This window comes from Calonectris borealis, chromosome 3, assembly GCF_964195595.1.
Source record: "Calonectris borealis chromosome 3, bCalBor7.hap1.2, whole genome shotgun sequence".
NCBI lineage: Eukaryota > Metazoa > Chordata > Aves > Procellariiformes > Procellariidae > Calonectris > Calonectris borealis.
Window position 1 is genome coordinate 124,509,376 of NC_134314.1, and position 22,086 is coordinate 124,531,461.

Genomic DNA, 22,086 nt, shown 5'->3' on the forward strand with positions numbered 1-22,086 from the left:
TGGGTATAGTTATCCATAATGCTGTGCTGTAGTGACATGATGAGGGTGGGCATTGACAACTCAGTATCATAAAGATAGCATAAAGGCACTCAGAAGCGCCTTAACCATATGATTATACAGTTTTATTACTACAGTATTTTGTTATAGATCTGATTTTTTTCCCTACATTAACCTGGCATTTGAACAATGTTTCTAATACTGAAGAATTAACTTGCTTTTTTATTTCATAGTACATTCTACAACAGTGTTTCAGCACTCTTTTTGGTTATGTGTGTCTAGTCAGTATTCTGGAGCACTTTTGTTTTATGGAGACTGAGGAGTGGAAAGAAGGCTTTTCCTCACTGAAAAGTTGTAGGAAAGCTTGGGCAGTTAAACTATCACCAGTGAACTTCAAGTTGACACTGTCCTTTTAGATACTTGTCAAAGATGGCTTTGTAAAGGTCTGGAAGACCTCTGGTGAATAAATCTAAGGCAGCCATGAATTCTTTATAATAAAAAAAGGAGTAATTCTTATAGATGTAAGTAGAAAGGGAATGGGAGACGCTAAGCTCTGGCTATCACCTTATTTACTATTGATCATAAACAAAAAGAAACCCCCTATAAATAAAAGAAGACATCTCAATGCATGTATATATATAAAAAAATTAATGTGCTGCTTCTCTGTGTGAACGATGGTATACACAGAACATTATGTATGTATTTCTTTCAAGATTAGTATTATTGTCCCTAATACTGTTTTGTTTAGTGTATGGCTCTTGTTTCTATATCGGGGAGCACTTTCTGAGAATAATGTCCATTTTGAAAGTGATCTTCTCTTTCCCATGAGAAGCTGACATTAGATGAGGCTTGGGGGAAGAGGGGGAGGGAGCAGAATCTGTATGCAACTGTACCTCGTTACAGTTTTGAATATGTAGAAATTGCATTTTTATATATTAAAGCATTTTCTATTGTTTCCTTTTTACTATTTCGTGTTTCTGAAAGTAGAGAAAGTATACTTTAAATAAAATTACTATTTTTACTTGCCATTTGATTTTGTACTTAGTGTGATAAGTGACCTTTGGATATAAGATATTCCTCACAAGTCTAGCATGATAGTTGTCCTTGAGGTCTAATTACAGTCTGTTCCTCTAGCTCTGAAGTTCTTGCTAAAAATGCACTTAGGATCTGAGCTTCGTTTGTTCACAGCTGAAATTATATTGGCCCCTTCTTTGCAGTTGATTTACATTTTTCTCATCTTCTGTAATTTTCTTGGTTTAGTAGCTTTATTAATAGTTGTTTTTCTTAGCTTGGGAGATCATGTTGTTTCTAGTACTATAATACACTTTTAGCAAATCACCCTTTTGTGGAAGATTAGGTAAATCACCCAAGTTTTCATTTAAAGCTAGCCAAGTAAAATGGGAGACAGGGGAAACAGCAAGGAAATTTTCTTTTTTCTGAAATGTTTTAAATTTTTACTTAGACCATTGTGTGCTTTGGCTTCTCATCAGCTACTTGAATAAACAATTATATTTTACGTATGTCTGATCTTTTTTTTTTTAAAGAACATCTGAAAACTTACACACTAGAAGATGTTAAAAAAAGTCAAGCAATTAATAATTATTACTTTGGGTCTGTTAGCAGCTCAGCTCTTTCTTATATGGCGTTACTGTGACAAAAAGATCTTTAAACCATCTTCTTGTAAAGATTCAGTAAAATGAGACATTGCAAGTATGCAAAAGGACCCCATTTCCTACATCGTATTTGTAGAATATGTTTAGCTGGAATTTACCTACATACCAGTCTTTCTTCTTTCTGCTGGTTAGTTCTGTCTTGGATGGATCTGTTAAAGGCCTTCAACGTTCTGTTTTTTCCATACTCTAATAGTAACTGTATCTTCAGTTTCTTTGCCTATAGATGAGCAGTATTAGGGTGAAGTTACGCCAGATGGGTGGGCCAATTTTACCTTTGCAGTCACTGCAAAGGTGTTTACTTCTCTCAGCCTCACACTCTTCGCGCTTTCCTTCCCAGCCTCCCCTGTTTACATAGCTGCCACCCTGAGTATTCAGTGGCTTACAACGCCAATAAAGAAGTGGGTAGTTTTCGGTTAGTTTGGCAAGTTGGATTTGCCCAGTTCCCAGCCTGGCTCTTTGGGTTCCTGCAGGAGCGCTGATGATTGTTGGGAGTCATTGAAATGCATGGCTGTGGATGCTGTTAGTAGTGTGGACTTGAACTGGGTTATGTTGATCTTGAAATTGGATCTAGTGCAGGGCAAAGGTGTTTGTGCGCGTGGAAAGTAAGAGGGAAAAGGAAGGACTGGAGGGTGAGAAGGTCTAAAAGGCTTTAACTGAGGAGAAAAATTTGCTAGAGCAAATTTAAGGAAGAAGAAAGTTGAGCCCAGAGAGCTCAGGAGTAAATTAGGGAAGGCGTCTCTAACATTGCTAGCTTGTGAGTGCCTGGAGAAGGAAGCAGCCACTGGAGACGGGGCAAAGGACCTGAGCCTAGGATTGGAGTGCCACTGCTGAGAGAGATACTAATAGATCATGGAATGACTGGCTGTAAAGCTCTGTAGCACGTATTATCAATTCTTATTGATGAAAGCACACAAGCTGCCACTTTGGCGTGCTTCAGATGCTCCCAAAGCACATAAGCGTGCCTTAGTGCATCCTGAGGGAATCACTGCCTTAGGTATGAAACTAGGGGAAAGTCTTAGCCACCAAATCAATTTGCAAGAAGGAGGCTTGTCACAGTAAAAGTTCTTGAAAAAGTTTGACATGATTGTTACTGCTGGGTTTGAAACAGTGGAAGCATGGGAGACTGGGGAGACAGCAGATTAAGGAGGACCTAAGGCACGCAGGATGCTTGAATATGGGAGAGAATAAAAGGACGTGCTTTATTTACAAGCAAATGAGTCCGTTTTAACTACTGGCCCATTCAAGGTAGAAGAAAACTAGTTTGAAAGGGGAGAGAGAGACATCATCAATTGGAAGTGAAATCAGATGCAGCAAGGGAGTCCTTACAGAACTGACTAAAGTCAACAAATGCGCAGGAATGATAGTGAGTGCAGTTGTTTCTGTTGCTTTTCTGTCTGTACCTTTTTCAGTTCAAAAAATATTAGAAAGGCTTCATAACCAATTGTTGCTCTAAATCAAGGGTATCTACAAAGTTGATATTCAGAATAAGCCAGGAACTCTAAAGTCTAAGATTTAGATGTTGGTTGTGAGGACATAAATTAGCTGAGCTGAAAAACATCATTTCTGCCAGGGAGCAAAAGAGAGGGCTTTAATTAAGGTCCAGTAGGAGAAGCCCTGCCAGATGTGTTGCTGCCCCTTTTGGTAGTGGCACAGACTTAGATCAACTCAGTGGAAAACTGCAGCCTCAGTGTGGTTGCTCCTGTTTTGAGCTTCCTGAGTATTTTCGGGACAAAATCAATATTAGTTCTAGGTACCGAAAACAAAAGGGAAATCATTTATGTAGCCACTATATTAGTTAGCAATGATTAGTAAATAAGACCAGTTGAAGTTGGTCTATGTGTGAGATATAGAATGCGTAAACAGGAAAATAACAGGTTTCTCCAACTGGTGCGTATACCTCCCTATTTTTTTGACCTGGGGCATAAGCTTCAGTATTTCCGTAGCTTCTACATTCTGTACACTTTACATGGCAATTGTACCTTTTAAGGGACCAGTTTACTTAACTTTCACTTCTTCAGGTTTTTCTTAATCTCATAGAGGGAAATTTGGGAGCGTTTCAAACTATTGCAGTGAAAAGACTACTCTGGAAGTTAGGAGTTACTGTCCTACTTGTTAGAGGGTGATATGGGGATGAGAGAAATTTTATAAATGTATAAATATGTGTGAGATTGTACAAGTTAGAATTAGGTTCGGTGCTACTAAATTATTGTCAACGGTTCTTGTGTCAAGTTTGAAGGAATTAATCTTAACAAAACAATGCTCACAAAATTTGGAAAACAAAGGTTTTATGAACCTTCTATGCTGGGCGAGTCTTTATTTAGATACTATCTATAGTTTAAGGATCTGTCTTTTGTGGTAAGCTTGACCTAAATTGTTTGACAGAGTTGTTGGTTTCTTCAGTGCTGTGCTTTGGCCTTAAGAGAGTCAAGTGTCACGGTAATTTGCGGTGTTTAAAATAAAAAGTACTATCAAGTGATACCTGTCTTTTAGTCTGCTTGTCAGTTGTCCAGCGTTATGTAGGGATCTTTAGAGCCTTCTAGGAGTGAGACAGAAAAGTGATTTTTAAACTTTAACGGTTTCCTATTGAGAGACTGCTTTTTGTGTATTTTTGTATTTGTGTGCATATATATGAAAATATATATGTATGTGCATATGTAATGTCCTTATTTCAAAGAAGTCATAGCTATTTGTTTTGTGTGATTATTCTCTGAAGTGGTATTCTTCTGATCTGTGCCAGCAGACTTTCGTTAGCTGTAGTTTTTGGAAACCTATATTGATAGATCACACAGGACCTCACAAGGCTGAGGTTGGAAAAGAGGTTGAGGTAGGGATTCTGAAGGGCTTGCTTCTGTTAGAGAATCTTTCCCACGAATCTTGCTTGTGAAGTAGCTTTGTGAGCATGTAATACTTGAAAGTTCATGTGAAATGTGGAAATGAATACTTATTTTTGTTATAAATTAAATGGTCCGCTTAAAAGGAGAACTGACATTCTCCATTTGCATAGCAAGTAAATAATTGTAGAAGTGTTTGGAAATTTAGGACAAGGAGAAAATGAGAATTGTGCATTGATAGTTGGAGAAAGATATGTGGTCAGTAGACAGAATCCAGTGCCCTGTTATATAATTGCTTGATGCTTAAGTGGAGATGTGGACTACTACTGATGTTTAGCTTATTAGAGTAAGTATATGAGCATTTTTTAGATGGAAGTGGACATTTGGTAATACCTCATTGAAATATTGGGGATTTGAATTCAGTATATAAGTGTTCTGGTTTCCAGCTGTAATAAATGTGGTAAATGTTTATCATTTCGCCAATTAGTGATTCATTATGGTTAAATGTCAGTATAGACATGTCTATATTTGAAAGTAATAATCATCAACTTAGCTAGTCTGAAATAACTTTATACATACACTGCACGTTGTTCTTGATAGTTTTGTTGTCGTGGGGGTTTGTTTGGTTGGTTGGTTTTTTTGTTTGGTTTTTTCCCCCCTAATCTTTGTCTGATCAGGAAAAGGAAGCTAAGGTCTCATGGTCATCTCAAAATGCAGACTTTTAAAATCTGGAAGAAAAAAAAAACAAACCCAAACCCCAAGCTGGTTGATGAGTAAAATTGTTGAAGAAGGTTCGTATTTTAAAGTTCACATCAATCAGTGGTTCCCAGTGAAGCTTATGAAGAGTATTTCCTAAGAGGAGGCTTAGAAGAAGGGGCTGTTCTCAATCACTGGTTTTCACAGCAGTATTCAAGAATACTATGCTGTTTCTGTTTTCAAGTTAGTTGCATCTAAACCTTATCTCTGTTTACTGAAGCAAAAAATATGTAGCTTTGGTTGAGGACTTCAGTTTCCAATACGAAAAGATGATTTATTTGGATATTACGCATCTCCATGCTGAAAAACCTTTCACATAAAGTTACTGTAACTTGATTACTGGTGTTTATTTTTACAAAATATATTTTTTATTTTTCATGTTACCAAAGATAATTTCTAATAAAAATAGAGCAATTGCATGGTTGTGGGTTTTTTGCTACTAATATGTTTATGGTTTTGTTTTCTTTAGTATCAGACATTGAAGGTGCTGATGGGTTGCAGCTCAGAAAGGAACATGCCCTCAAGATATTTGCTTACATCAATTCCTGGACACAAAGGTAACTTTGGGATGAGTTTGAGTGTTGATGATACTGGATCTCAACAGTAGGTTTCCCTTCTTAAAAAAAATACAGTACAGTGAATTAGAATGGGCAAGTTATTAATGTGTAGCTAAGTGATACTTGGAGGGTAAAGGACATTTTACCACTTACTAAATAAAAATAAACATGTTACCCAGTGCATTTTGGGCAAAGCATATTTTTAATCTGGCGTTCTGGATGCTGCGATAATTGTGTAGCAATAAATAGCTATATTGCAATGACAGATCATGTGTGTTGCTTCTTTAACATGAAATTTTCTGACCACCTTTTGTGGGGGCAGGGTAGGGCAAGAAGAATTTAAGAAACGATCACTGTGAATAGGACCATCATATTAAATTTTTCTCAGTTTCCTAATACTGTGAGTCAAGATGATGAACAATTGCAGCCCATAGCTACTAAATTGATAAAGAAAATCCTTTGCACATGGTTGTCTTAACTCAACTAGATTATTCCTTTTAATCTATTATTCAAATTATTGTTGTTGTTTTTTTAAAGTAGTAATATCAGCTATTCTGCTTACCTCACAGTTACTTATTTTTTCCAGCACAAGAAATTGTATAGATATTAGTTTTTAGAAAGAATCTACAGTAAGAATATTTGGAACTCAGTGCTCAGCAGTGGTCACAAGACCAAACTGAATCGTAAGAAATACTGGGAAAAGCATAGAGAATAAATTGGAAAACATTATCCTCGTATTTAGAAGACTCCAAAATTAAAAAAAGGAGTGTTACATTTTGGATATCTGCGAAAGCGGCATCCTCTTCTTCCTCATTCTGCCCAAAGAAGGCACTCAAAGCAAATTCATTATCTTCTGCAATATGCTGTTAGACACAGAGAAGGAATTTTAAATCAAAATAAACAGCAGCAACAGAAACCAGAATCCTGTCATTTCTTGACAGGTCCTAGATCCCAAATTTGTCTGAGAACAATTGCAACCTAGTTGTTTTCCAGGTTGTCATCTGTTTAGAGTTTTGTTCTGTTCAACAGCTATAGTGTGACAAATCCAACCTGAAGAAAAAATAAAAACTGGGTAACAGTCTGTATTTTCTTCTGGTTTCTTTTTACCTTCCGTATGTATGGTTTCATACTGTAAAAGAGTATGGAAAACAGTCCTTAACCTATCCAAAGCAGAGTCTAGCAAAGAGGCCACAGGAAGTTGTTTTACTTTACATTTTAATTTAATTCCCATTTCTACTCTGCCAAATGGGCTTTTGAGAGTTCTGCTTGTTGTTTTGTGCTTGAAGCCTTCCTTAAGAACTGCTTTTTCTTTTGTTACCTGTAGTTTGAATCTCTGCTTTCCTTCAGAAGATCAGTTGGCAACTCAGCCTGAAGAATATCTTTTTCTTCCATCTGCATGTAGTGTTTCCATTTCAGTTTTCTTCTGGAAATTTTTATGTTCAAAGAAGTCATATTTGTAGCATACTCATTTTTTCATAGATCTTTAATTTTTGGTGGAGGTCGTCTTCCTGTGAACACATTCAGATGCATGAAGACTGAGAGCTTTTGCGCATACCTCTATCTTGAAAAATGTGCCTTTGCCCAATAGAGAATTCTCCAATATTGGTTGGCATTCAAATACAGATACATGAGAAGTATTCACTAGACTTTGTTTTCATTATTATTGAGAATAATTTGTTACAGACAAGTGGGGTAGTAATTTGTAGGAATAAGTTGTGGACCTATTGCACGTAGTTTTCCCCAAGGATAAATGCTTGAGGAGACACTTGATTTTGCCTGCAATCCATTGTTGTAATTTGTTAATATGAAAATACATTTACAAGTAAATCACAAAATCTATTTTTTCAAATGGGTGAAGACACTCCACTTACACAATATTAAATGGATTTTTCTTCCTGCATAGAGGGAACAAAAAGTTTTGGATGCTTCCATCACTGTATCTGTGCTGGAATTAGAGAATACTGAATGTTATCTGTGTGTCTAACCCACTGAAAAAAAATACATGTATTCAGAATGTATATGCTTTAAGAGCTGTAGCTCAAGGGCATGTTTGTATTCCCTCAAGAGAGGCAGCACCCTCTACCTGTCATAGTTCTGAGTTCTCTGTCTTTTTTTTTCTTACAAATTATAATTTATTAAGCCCGGTTTCCAGAGTAAATGCTATGCTTTGCAGAAGATTTTTTTAATCACTTCTTACTGATGACTTCTTGCCCTATCTTTTGCTTGCTAATTTCTTTCAGAAATGATGTGTGTGACGTTTGTATTATTTTAGTATCTGAGAACTGTAGCCATGGATTGGAGTCCGTTGTTCTCCATGTAGCAGGAGAAAGGTCTCTACTGCAAGACAGCTACCAGTTTATATAGCAGTTACATTGTTTAGTAGAGTTTGGGTGAGAAAGAGCTGAGTCCATCTCAAAGGTTCTGTTACAAGCACGTAGCCTTTAATTTTAGTCTTCATTGAAGCACTCTTGCTTATTGCTTGCGTTCTTCTCTACGTTCTCCAGGATTTAGAACCTTTTAGGGGAATATCCTCCACCTTTTGTTCAGAATGAGGAGATTGCTTGTTTGTACAGGAGAAGCAAATGTTCCCAGACGATAGGTTCTAGGGTATCTATTTTGGGGGGTTTATGCACCCAGAATCTCTTTGACATATATAGTTATCCTTGCCCATATCCTATAGTTATAGCCCCTTCAACTAGAGCCATATTAGAGTTTTCTAACTTGATGATTTGATTGATTTTTCTTATTATATTGCTAAAGGGGTGGCGTATAGTTTTCCTCCTTGTTTTTTTCAGTTTACAGTGTATCAGTAGATATTCACAGGAATAATCTCTAAGCCTACATAGCGAAGATAGTAATGAAGATACTTGATACTGCTTTTTCCCATACGGGTAAAGGGTACCAGTGTGCATGGGGTTTCTATCCAAATGCAGATAAAGGAAGTGAGCTTAAATACTCAATTAAAAATAAAACTATTTTGCAGCCCTGTTGATTTAAAAATAACAATAATTAGTTTTTACACAGCTGACAAGCGTGTCAGGTGGTTTATTGCAAAAAAATATCAGCAGAGAAAACCAGATGAGGAAACGCATTCAGGAACATGCTGAAGAAAACTGCTTCTTTAGTAGTACAGTGACCTTGCCCCTAAGATTTCTTTTGTATATTTTACTCACAGTGGCATCTGCTAAATGCTAACAGGGACTTCACAGTTTTGGTGAGCATTTGGAAATAATGGGATGTTCACAGGGTTTAAGGAAGGCTTCGTGGCTCCCACTTGCTGCTGGGTAGAGTCTGTTTCATTTGGATTTCCTTACTTTTATGGGTCTGTCAAATATTTTGTTGTTTACAAATGTTTTAATGTGAAGAGTCCTTTTGGTCAGTTACCTGTTCTGATTTTAGCTACTTCAGGAATTTTTATTTTTTTTTTTTCTGTTTTCTTACAGACAATGTCTGTGCTGTTTCAAGGAGTATAAACATTTGGAGATCTTTAACCAAGTAGTATGTGCGCTTATTAACTTAGTGATTGCCCAAGTTCAAGCTCTGCGGGACCAGCTCTGTAAACATTGCACTATTAATGTAGATTCAACATGGCAAGATCAGAGTAATCATGCTGATGAGCCCCTGAATGTAGAAAGACAGTCTCATGAAGAAGAAAATGGAGAACGGCAAAAATCTATAGAGAAAAAATTAGATTCTGCAAGAACATGTATCCTGACAGAGGAGGAGTCTGCAAAAAACACTGATGCTTTTAGCTTGTGGAGCACTGATGAGAAGGAAAAGTTGTTGCTGTGTGTGGCAAAAATCTTTCAGATTCAGTTTCCTCTGTACACTGCTTATAAGCATAATACTCATCCCACAATAGAGGTATATCTTATCTTTATGTGTATATTTATTTATTTTGTGAAAGGTTATTTGTTCTCATTAATGAGTAAACTGTGCATGTTTGGTGATAGTTGCTTTCACCCAGGATGGGCAAATTCAGCTCTCCTGTTGACTGCAGTAGAACTTTTCAGAGAAATTTTTTAAATGACACATACTCTTATACTTTCTTTAAAATATGCTTAATTGTTATAGGTAATATATTGATAAGTGTTGGATGGAACTGTACACTGAATTATTGTACTGTTTAAATAACAGGAAGGCAAAAAGGGGACTATAGCGAAGCCTTTCTTCCAGAAGGTAACCCATTAATAGTTTACTAATTTATTTTCATTACAATCTATGGTTCTAGAAGCAAAGCTTCATAAACTAAACTTTGTGCAAGACCAAACTTACGCGTTAGAACAGCTGTTTAATTGACTGGAATAACTGAGCTCTACACAAGTAGCGTTGTTCTACGGTGCTGATTTTTCTCTGTGATATTTGTTATGGCTACCGTTCACATTTTCCATATTTTCTTCTGAAAAAAACACCAAACAAAAAAATTTTCAAAAATCCTGCAACGTTTAATTCACAGTTTCTGAAATAAGTATGATGTTGTTAGCATTTCCTAGTTGAAACAATGTAGTTCTTGGAAAGGCTGGGTTTTGATCCAACTTGTGGTAGTCTAATAACAAATAAACAGTTCTTTTACAATATTTGTATGCAAAGAAGATGTATATTTAGCTGTATGAAGAAAGCTTCTATCCAACAAACTTTTGAGAAAGTCAAAGTGGAGAATGAAACTACCGTTAACCCAGTCTTTTTTTATTTTTTATTTAGAGAGTTTTGGGAGTTCTGTTGGAGCTCTGAGTGGTTAAGTTTGCTTTTTAAACTTAAGTCCAAAATGAGAAGGTACCAAGTCATATATAATTTTTGGTTATGTATGCTAGAGTGATCACAAGATATAATCAGTTCTTGTTGAATGAATCCTGCCATATCTGACAATAAATCTAGTTAAAACCCACAACATAGCAGGTTTTTTGGGTGGGCTGGATTTTGGTTTCGTGTCTTATTCCAAAACATATGGGCATAAGTTAACAGAGGTTATATCACAAATATATGTGCATAGAAAAAAGAGGCAAAGTTAGGATTTGTGGATTTCAGGTTTCCGATCATTCATTTTGGCCTGCCTTTTAAACCTTCACCATACGAAAATAAATCTGTAGTTCAGCCTCTGCAAGTAGGAACTGTAGAGGGTAGATCTATCTTGTCAGTTAAAAAAAACACAAATCAATGACCACTTAAGTGATTTATCTTTTGTACTCCCATGGGGCGCCTACTGAAACTAGCTTCATAGGAATATACAATGAGCAATTCTGGAACAGCTTTTCTATGTACAAGCACACTTGCTTCTTTTAAATGACAATTTCATGTATTTTTTTTCTTCTCTTTCAATTTCACTTCCAAATGGTAAAAAAAAAATCTCAAAGTGCCTGGTGGGACTTCTTTTTCACTTAATGTACAGCCATAAAATGATTTGGACACAGATATGCTGTAGATTGCTGTACTGTGGCTGTCTATCACTCTAGACATACTAGTATATATAATTTGAATTAATGAATACAATCATTAGCTATCCTAAAACATAACTTAAAGGGAAGCTGAGAATGAAAAACAATTTCCTGAGGTACAGACAAGTGAGGGAAAAGTTTTTTAATTTTCTGCTAGACTTTTGTGTTTCCAGGTATGGATTACGGAGGTGTGCTAGCCTGCCATATTTGTTGTGTACCTTTTTCCTTTTTTTGGGGAGATTTTTTTGTTTGCATTTAAAAGGTCCCAGCATCAATCATTTTTCTCACAAACTGAGATTTCCTATGTTTAGGAGGCACTAGGGTTCTGTCTCAAGTAGTAATGTTAGCTATTTTAACGTCAAAACTTTCTGCTACCATGAATAACTGATTTACTGAGGTTTAGAATTTAGTTTTGGGTTTCAGTCTAGCGCACATCTTAGTTGAATTGAGACAAGTTATTAGTCCCAATAATGGGAGCACTTTTTGGTTTAGATCAGGCTTGGACTCAGTCCTCAAGGGATCATAAAATAAAAATCCCTGTTTTGCATGTATCATCTATGCTTGTAAGCTAAACAGATTCCTGAACAGACCAAATCTGCCAAGAATTTCTTGGGAGAAGCTTGTGTAGCTCTTCCTTTCCCTCTAAGCATTTCTTTTGCCCTGGAAAAAGGCAAATTTTCTGATGCAAAACGGACTACAATCTCCACCGTCACTGACTTCACAAATTCCTTGTTCCAGATTGTTCAGATGAATTTACACAATTTCATTGAGTCATCAGGTCCAGTAAGGTTTCACTTTGCTTAGAAATGACCAATTAGGCTGTCATTTAAAAATTTCCTATGTAAGGCTTTCACACATTATTATTACCTTCTGGTAATGATTAGCAGTCCGTATTACTCTTAGCTTTTGCTCTGCATACACCTCCAAGATCCTCGTTCTTAATGACAGCAGACAGAAGACAAGTCTTGAAGTCTAATCCTCATATCGGGTGCTTGCCAAAACCATTTTACACTTGACCATCTAGTGAAGAAAATCATTCATATGAAAGTAGCAGGTTTTCCCTAGTTTGGGAGTTTACAAAGTTGGATGAAAACGAACAAAAAAGCAAGATAAAAGGATATCTGCCTGTTTACGATCATATAGACTTTGTCCTTAAATGATATGGGCTAAGAATTATTTTTGTCCATTACACATTTACAACATTTCTGAAGTGAGAGAGTAAAGGCTATGGAAGCCGGATCTTGACAACGGAAGTTGAACAAGTGGCTGTGCAGAGGGCAGAAATGTCACAGAAATACGCTGTATATGAGGACAGTGAAACTACATCATGTGGAAGTAAATCAAGCTCACTGACAGGTTGTCCTGTGTAGAATGAATAGAGTCTGTATAGACAGAAAGTTTGTCTCAACTTTTCTTAAACTGATGAGAAGCCTAATGAAAAATGTCTTTCTACTAAGTTTGGATTTCTAAAACAGCACAATTAGTTGCAGTCAGTTAGAGGGCAACCCACTTCAGGACATAAATACTGAAAAAAATCTGTAAAGATAACATCTGAAAACATATCATTTGCTTCTCTTGAAACCTACCAATATATTTGGTGCCCACAGAGAGAGGCCTTTGTGTGTATTTTTTCCTCCTCAATGAAATTAACTCAAAATATTTTTATAAATATGGTTGGTTGTTTTTTTGAGAAATGTTCATACTTTGGAATTAGTTAATTTTTTTTTTTTTTTGATGTATGGGATATCTTTTAAGAGCTCTTGCATACAGGGTGGTTTAAGACTGTATGCCCTATTCTTTTCATACTTACTCTGTGCAGCAAATATAATACCTAGAATGGACACTTCAGAGGGGAAAAAAAACCTAGAAAATGGAGGCTCTTAAAATCTTGTAGAGAAAGAAGCAACGATGTAAAGTGTACTCCTGAACTTTGCACTGTCTCAGAAGGAACAATGAATTTGAAGGAAGTTACCCAACCATTTAGCAGTTCTTGACAGAGGATGAAATGAAAGAGGAAAAAAATCAGTTGTTTAGGTGTCTGTAGCTGTAGTCCCTGATTCTTTGGAATCTTGCTATCTCTGCTTCTTCCTTTCAAGTAAATATTTTCTTGGAAGGTATCCCTAATTAAGTGCCCTCCACCAAGATTGTGTCCGTGTCAGACCTCAGCTAGTACGTTTTATGTGAGGTGATGGTGGTTGTTAATGCCATTTTAAATTCCCATGAGAAATCCTCTTCTTTCCTTATAAACTTGATCTTAAGGAATTCTCCGTCTCTGTTCTGTTTCACATCTGCAAGAACAGTGGTCACATTTCCAGACCCAGTCTTTCAACTGCAACACTTATAGTAAGCTTTGCAGGACTTGCGCAACAGGCCTCCATGAGTTTTTGATTTCTGTATTCTATGAACCGTAGTTCACTCGACAACAAGTCTCTATTTTACTCAAGAAAACTAATGAAATTTCTCACACTATTTCTACAGTTTTCATGAGCAGAGCGCTGAACACCTTTTCTTGCTACTTGAAAACATACCACCTACTGGCTTCAAAGCTGTTTTAAAAATAACTGTTAGGGTATCACGAGTTCAGGCATGACTTAGAGTTCAGCAGAAGAAAAAAGAAAATAAATGCTTAGATATTATGTGAGCATATTGAATAATTTAAAATGTTTGTATCATACTTAATCCATCACAAATTGCTTGCCCCCAGCATCCTCTGGTACAGTTCTAAGCAGCTTACTCCTCACAGCTATTTGAAATATGTTCAGGAAACTTCATTTAAAAACTTAACTTTATGTTAAACTTATATTTGATTTGTGAGTATGAGAACTGGGTGTTCGGCATGGAGGGATCGGAAGGAGAAGAATGTGTGCTGTAACTACCTGCAAGTATCCATGGCAATGTTGTGGTTTTACAGTCAGGTTTTATGATATCTTCAGTGCCCTTTTGCCCCCAGCCATATGCAAGATACACACAATATGTGTAACAACCCTAGTAAAGAAAATTCCTGCTTTATACTGCCCAACAAGTGGATGTTGTGAACGGTAAAAAGAAAAGCTATTTTTCCAAACACTTTTCAGTTTAGTACTTCCAGAGAATAGATTTCTTGTTGCAGCAAATAGCTAACATATTGACAGGGTGATACAATTCCTTCCTCCTCTTTAGTTAGCTTAATGCTGTAAAGAGTATTAGACACTTATTTTATATGATGCGTTTTGTTATATGTGAAAGATATAGTAGTTGAAGTTACAGAATTTTAATTTTCTGATGAAAGTGAATAATTCGACAGTTTAGCCCCCTAAATGTAGGATTAAATGTAGGATTGTAGAACATCCTGCCTTTCACCTAAATTCAGGTGTTTGGGTATATATCTCATCTTCATGCAAAAATTGCATTCAAAAGCACCTAGATTGGTTCTGTCCTGTAATTCTCAGGCTGGTGTGCAGCCAGTGTGCCAGACTATCCCCTTTGCAGTATTCCTGTTGAAAAAATTGGCGATCTGAAGGGGGGTGGGATTGAAGAATGATCTGTTAATCCAGCCATTGAGAGCCAGTGCTGAGATGTTATCCTAAGTGTATATTTGTGTACTTATAAAAACATCTTAACAAAGGTAAAATGATGAACTGGAAAAGTATGTTTTGCAATGTAAAAGCAGAGCAAAGCTTGAGCTTCTGTCGTCTTCTAAATTAGGGTTTTGGTTTTTTCTGTTGGTTGAATATAATGTCTGTTAATGGTCCGTTTTTTGTTCTATAAATGTGTTTTTATTGCTTCAGTTAGTTAATTTTATTTTTTTTCTTTTAAACAGGATATTTCTGCTCAAGAAAGCAATATATTAGGGGCGTTCTGTGATATGAATGTAAGTTGTCCATTTCCTAGAAACTTAAAATAGCCATGTTCGCTCCTCTGTATAGATTTGTCTTATACTAATGTAGCTTTTGAGTTTCCTGTATATCTGAATGGATCTAGTACTGATTGTTCAAATTCTTCTTTTTTTTTTTAATATTTCTAGGATGTAGAAGTACCATTGCACTTGCTTCGTTATGTTTGTCTGTTTTGTGGAAAAAATGGCCTTTCCCTCATGAAGGATTGTTTTGAATACGGAACCCCTGAGACACTGCCATTTCTTATAGCACATGCATTTATCACGGTGGTATCTAATGTAAGTATTGTCTTTAAATTGTTTAATGTTAAACACAAAAAGTAAAAGGGCTGAAGCCTGGAAGAATTCTGTAGGACCAGGGAGGGAGAAAAACACTGTAAGATCTTCCTTGTTAGGAATGTGAGGTTTGCTGGTCCACTGAGCATTTCATCATCCAAACCCTATACGTCTCCTGTAAGCACACAAGTAGTTTTGCAAGTTTGTACCTAGATACGAAGATTGTAACAGCCCCAGAAAATACTTTTAAGAATGCTGTCAGAGGTCATTTCTGTCCCTGAAATTGTGTCATGGAAATGTTTTAAGCTTCTTTGGGCTATATTAACTTTTTACCTAAGGAGAAAGCTATGGATTTCTTTTCTTCTCAATTTCCTGTGATTTTATATCATTATACACATTTGCAGCATAGAGGTGACTATCTTTTATTTTCACTTAGTTTTAGAATACACATCCTTCATCATTTCTCCATTTTGAAATAATAGTGATTTTTGACTAGCAGAATTATGTATTGATTTTAGTGAAGATTTGAAGGAGATTGATGATAGAAATAAAAAACAGTCTCTGAAGAAGGACATATGAAGACTTAGTGTGAGAATGTGCAGTTGTGATCTGACTTGTGGATGTTATGTATGGACAAAAAGGAAAACAATAGTTTGTTATGCCTTGTATGAAGTGAATTTAACATAATTTTGACATTGATTGCAATTTTAAATACTTAAAATCAGATTGTTCCTTTCACACATCTTCCCTCCTTCCTTGTTGCTGTTACTGACCAGCCGGGATGATGTTCTAAATAAGTATTGAAATATGTTTGCATAGAGGGAACCAGTGACTGAAATAAAGCCAGTGTTGGTGATCTGTATCACTCCTGATTCTTAACTTGTAGGTCAGAGAACAAACGAGTAAGGCCATGATATACTCTGTTCTTGTAAGCTTGCACAGGAGGGCTGCTGCAGGACCTCTATATGTTAAACTGTGGAGATATGTTCTTTCCTGGCCCTTTCTGTATGATCTGATGAGTTTTCAGGTGGTAATCTGAGGTGTTCTTTATCTGTAGCTGTTGTCAGTGCAGCCTGCAGTCTTCATCAAACCATCTGCTGAAAATGTATGGTCTTTAGGTTATTCTGGTTTAGAAGTAAACTTTGGTAATGGAACCAAACATTCTGGCATGTCTGATTTTTGTTTTATTTTTTGTGAGAATGGGCAAAACTGTTCTGAACAATGAGTGGCAGCTCCCTATCACACCAGCATTTTTTTCAACAAGCATTCTGACTACAAATTCCATTTCATAGTCGTCCTATACCAGTGCATGTTTATAAACTGCATCTGCCCTTCTTCTTTGTCCTTTCTTGAAGTCTTATTTTTCTCCACATAAATTGTTTATTTGCTTTATTCTTAGTGATGTGTCTTAACCCAAAATACTTCTCAGCAAAGTTTCTCCTTTCAGATAATTACTTAGCAACTTTGCATTTATCTTTTGTTCTAGTAGGTAATACATTTAGACGTCTCTTGCAGCTGTTTTAGGTGAATGCTATGGTTAAACCTGCCAGATAAAATGAATCAACCTCTTCCAGCATTGCATCTTTCACCATTCAACTAGAATCTTTCTTTTGAACTCTGTCTGGCTTTGCTGGCAAATCTGTGTGAGTTAGAGGAAAATCGTTTTAGAAAATTTTTTATCTTTAGATTTTATCTGTCAGTTCACTACAGCAAGTATAAGAAAATGTTTTATGTGTAATGTGTTTTATTCATCCGCTTCCCGCATTTTGATGTCACTTAGTGTATTTGTCAGCAGTGCTTCTGACTTTCAAATGCAATATGTTTATTAGTTCTGAACAAGGCAGGTAATTTTTTTGACAAAATACATTTTACTTTGCTGATACTAAAAAAAAAAAAAAAGATTTTTCTCTACCTCTACAATGATGCATAAGCTTCTAATTTTGACGTTTCCCTTTCCCTGATTCTTTTTATGTCACTTTATCATGTCACTATATTATTCATATAACTTAGGTAAATATAAATAATTTAATAAATGTTTCTGATTGTGAAATGATGTACTAAACTACAATAAAACAAAAAGAAGCATTCACAAAACTGTATTTTTTGTGAACAAAATGTTGGTGATCTCAGTAAGAACTCTGCTGATTTGACTTGGTTTTATTCCAATGCATTTCAATTTATGGGATTTATAGATAGTGTGAGATTTATGAACGACCCTGTCGATAATAGCTCAGTGAACAGCTCTGCAATGTCAACTGTTAACTGGTTCACAACTTGTAAAGCCAGAACCATAGTGTATAGTAACTCTTAAATACATTTTCACCATCGTACCAACTCTTGAGAATGGCAGTTAAGTAGCCATTGTTGTAAAGGCTCCTAGAAATACCCATGCTGCAATTTATTTTGAAGTCTGTGAGATGAATGAGTTGTTTAGCTACTACCTTAAATGTTTCAAAAATATTTGCAGAAAGATTGTAGTGTGGATGAACCGATCAATTTCTCATTAAAAAGTTAGGCTTAGTAGTAAGGGCCAGGAAGTAGAATAGGTGAAGGTGGAAATAGTAAACTGAAGTCAAAGAAATCATTTGCTAACAACCGGTGACATTCAACTTTTAGAAGACAAGGCTGCATAGTAGTGTGGAAAGCATTTGCTCTGTTTCTTCCACAAAGGAAGGCGAATATCTCATTAAGTGCGCTCTACAGGTGCATGTAAGAGAAGACCATTACCACAAATTAATAAAGTCTGTGGGGAACTGAGCTACTTGTTTGTGATTACTGGTGTCTCCTTTATATAAAGGACATTAAAATTATTGAAAAGATGTTGCCTTGAATTTTTTTATCCACCAAATCTCGTTTGAGTAAATGTCTTTGTCAGAAAAGCTTATGTTTGTAATAATAAAGCCAGCAAATGTAATATAATGCAACTTACTTCACACAGGGAGTTGGCTAGTTGGCACTCTTGTTTTTTCTCCAGCTCACAGCCCTGCAAGATGCTTTCCTAGCAACCTGTATTGTGGTAGGACTGACTGTTCCTTCGTAGGATATTTCTTTGCTGTCTTTTTTAGTTAGATACTTGGTTCCTCCTTTTTTCCCACATTTCATATTCCATGGTATTTGCTGAGTTTAACTACCTGATGTTGTGTTGGTCTCCTTAAAAAGCTAACAGACGCAGAGAAATCCATGACCTACAGCTTGTTCTGTGGAGCGTTTAAACCTTGCTGAAAAAGTCTGTCATTACTTTATTGTGTATCATTTCAGTTTTGTGGATGTTGTGGAGGAATAACTGCCCTCCCAATGGACATGAATCAATTGAAATAATGCTGATGGTTTCCAAAATGTTGGTTTAATTTTACTGTATGAAACTTCAAAACTTAAGTCAGAAGTAAAAACTGTTGGGAGACATACTGCCTTTTAGAAAAGAATTACATATGATAAGGAGCAAATAATAAAAAAACCCAAAAATCTCTGAAGCTTGAGAATAGAACAGATGCCGTAAATACTTTGTCTTAAAAACAGGTGGAAGCAAAAAAAAAGTATGAGGGCAGTTGTGGATTTTTAATGTAATTTTATATATGTTATTTTTATGTAATTTTATATATGTTATATGTGATTTTATTTAAATAATTTAGTATATTTATATTTGAGTTCATTATGAAAATTACATTTTCAGTTATAATGTGAAATTACCCATTAATTCAATTCTGAGGATGAAGGTTGTACGCAATGCAAGTATACAGATCAATGAAATGGCTTTAGAAGTTTGAATTAATACAGGGTGAAAATTACTATGAACAATGAAAGCTATAAAAACAAAATTATAAAAACATTTCCTGCTTTTATTTCACAAAGAAATATATTTGCTTTTGTGTTTGATACTCGCATATGAAAAAGAGCACATCGTTGTGTTAAAAATCAAATTATGTAAATACAATAGTATCTCTGTCATCCTTGCAATTCCTTGTCAAAATGTTATTTAATTCCTGTTTCTAGAACAAGCATCTTCTAGTTACACTTTCTATCTTTGGGATGTTAGCATTTTTTTCTTCTTGAGACTGCCAGTAGGATCAGAAGCTTATTCCAAATGTGGTCTTTTTTGCAATGTGAAGATTTGGCTGGTTGGTCTTGCAAAGTAGGTTAGTATTGTTACTGTGTAGTGTTAGTTGCATTGTAAAAAGTAAGTCTGAAAATATTTTTTTCAGAACTGACTCAAAAAAGTTATTTGGCTAATTCCAGAAATGTTTAAAATAAATGCTGGTGATACAGTTTTACTACAGCCTAATATTTTTCTCTCCTGGCAAGAAGGAGAATTTAGATTTTCTGCATACAGAATTTTCCAAAACCCTGGTGAGAATTTAGTCCTTAGCCAGAATTTATTGCATCAGTTGCAAAGATTAAACATTCTTTTAAGAACAAACATGGAGATGTAAATTGACATGACAGCTTTGAGGGACTGACGATGTTAGCTATTCTCAAGATTTGTGTGTGCACATGATTAAAATTAACGTGAGTAGTAGTAACAGCTGCTAATGTTTCATCTATGCTAGATCCCTTGCCTGGCATGTAGTTGTCTTCCTGTAACAGGTTTAACAGGCTCAGCATTCCTTTTTGAAATGCAGATGGAACTTCTAACTTTGCCTGTGTAAGTAGTTCGGTTGGTCCTCTTTTCCTCACAGCGGTATTAAATAGCTGTTTCAGGTTTTTTTTCTTTGCATACATTTTCTTGCTGCATACAATTTTGCAAAGGTGGTAAAGGCAGAATGGTAAATATGGGAATGCGAATACGGTAGTAAAAAAAACTGTTCTTAATCACTGGTTATAAAACATGATTTTGTTTTATAGGATATATAAGCCCTAAGAAGCAAAACATCAACACAAGTCAAATAATTTTACTTGATTTAGGAGAGATTTGCAAGGAACAGAAAGAATGGAATAATTTTCTTGTAGACTTCAAAGGAAAAAGGAAAAAGAAATCCCATAAGGCTGAGTAGCAGTTTTTCCTACTGAAGAAACTACAGGAAATTCAGAAATGAGACATCTGGGCAGTATGATACTATTTATACAAATTTTATATTTTCCAATTGACTAGAAGAAAAGATGCAACTCCTGTTTATAAGTCACAGAAACAGAGTTCCTCAGATAACAGCTTTGAAAATTAGAAAATTAAGAAGTTGAAAGAATTGAAGTTGAATGAAAAACAACAAAGCTTTTTTTTAAAGTGGGGTTGCATGTGCAAATGTACCAGCAATATTTCATTTTTTACCATTCTCATTAAATGTCATTAATGAAATTTTTATCTATTTATGTTTTTGCATTATAGATCAGAATATGGCTACACATCCCTGCTGTCATGCAGCACATTATACCCTTTAGGACTTATGTTATCAGGTAAATTTTTAATTTAAGAATTTTTCTTGTGGGACTTTTTGACAGCACCTATTTATAATTTCAGCTGATTCACTTTTGATTGTTCAGGTTGTTGCTCTGACTGTATCATTTCAACAAGGAGAGTGAAGGTAATGTTTAGAGTTAGTTTGGGCAGCTCCTTACATCTATCTGATTTCAGTATCAATCAGATCAATCTTGTAAATAGCATTTTTAGTGTGACATCCAGCCCCATTCTGACGTGTCGTGTCAGGTTCAATTGTAATACAGTTTCACTTACTGCAGTATCTTCATAAAACTTTACATAAAATTTGCACCGAGACGATGTGAGTAGAAGAGCAATATGTAGTCACTGAGATTTCATATACTGAGTTTTACCGAGTTTTGACATAGCTTCACATTTTGATGTTCTGTATTTCCAGCTGGCAGGAACTGAAGTGTGATCAAAAGTCTACTCGCACTTTTATGTATCTAAATATATCCAGTCCCAAAGATTTTCTTTATATCAGGCTGCCTATCATAAAAGACACTTTAAAATTAAAGTACTTAAAAAGATATTTAATTATACAAGCAATTTATTTTTATTGGCTTTCTCAGGACAATAGAAAAAATCCAATGAGCTGCTGATGAAATTATCTTGTGTATGTGTATCTGCCTGGAGGTGGAGGAGTGTGGTCACAGCTAATTCTCCTTCCAGTGGCCCAACATTAAACTTCTCTGGTGCAGACAACCTAAAAGGCCACTGCTCTTGCGGGGCCCACAGCTCCTCCAAGGCTCTGGATTTTGTATAACTGTAATATTAGAAGTGTGCTAATACTGGTCATAGCTTACTTCCCTGGTAGCAATAAATGTTCATTTACAGATTATATTGTCTTAACTATACCAGTATGAAATCACACTCTTAAAAAAAAATAATTACATTGGCAACCAAAAAAGTGCACAGAACAATGAGGCTTAGAACTGTGTTTCGTATTTAAAAATGTTCTGGTTTCAATTGTAAAGAACTTTGACTGTAAAACTTAAGTACTGGCTTGGCTATTGATCTATCTTGCTATAACATGGTCTCTACCAAAATGATATCAGCAGAGAGAAGACTATTCTGATCTCTTATTAAAACATACCGCTCTTGAGATACAGTCCAGCCTGTGTGCTCCTTTAATGCTGATGTGTTATCTTTGAAATCTTATAAAGGTAATTATTAATCATGAAGCAGTTTAGGAAGGACAGGCAGAGGATCTTCAAATTCTTGTCTCCACAAATATTCCATTAATGGTTGTTCGTGTACCTGGGAATTTGGTTCATGAGCCT

General features: G+C 35.7%; 1 protein-coding gene across 1 annotated transcript in view; it reads left to right on the forward strand.

Annotated features, from left to right (window-relative positions):
* USP34 (ubiquitin specific peptidase 34) overlaps positions 1-22,086 on the forward strand; it is a 141,648-nt gene that overhangs the window by 12,956 nt on the left and 106,606 nt on the right. Inside the window, exons 2-6 of the mRNA XM_075147751.1 lie at positions 5,727-5,814; positions 9,258-9,678; positions 15,046-15,096; positions 15,250-15,399; positions 20,714-20,781. Coding sequence (XP_075003852.1) covers positions 5,727-5,814; positions 9,258-9,678; positions 15,046-15,096; positions 15,250-15,399; positions 20,714-20,781 — 778 coding nt within the window. The remainder of the gene's footprint in view (positions 1-5,726; positions 5,815-9,257; positions 9,679-15,045; positions 15,097-15,249; positions 15,400-20,713; positions 20,782-22,086) is intronic.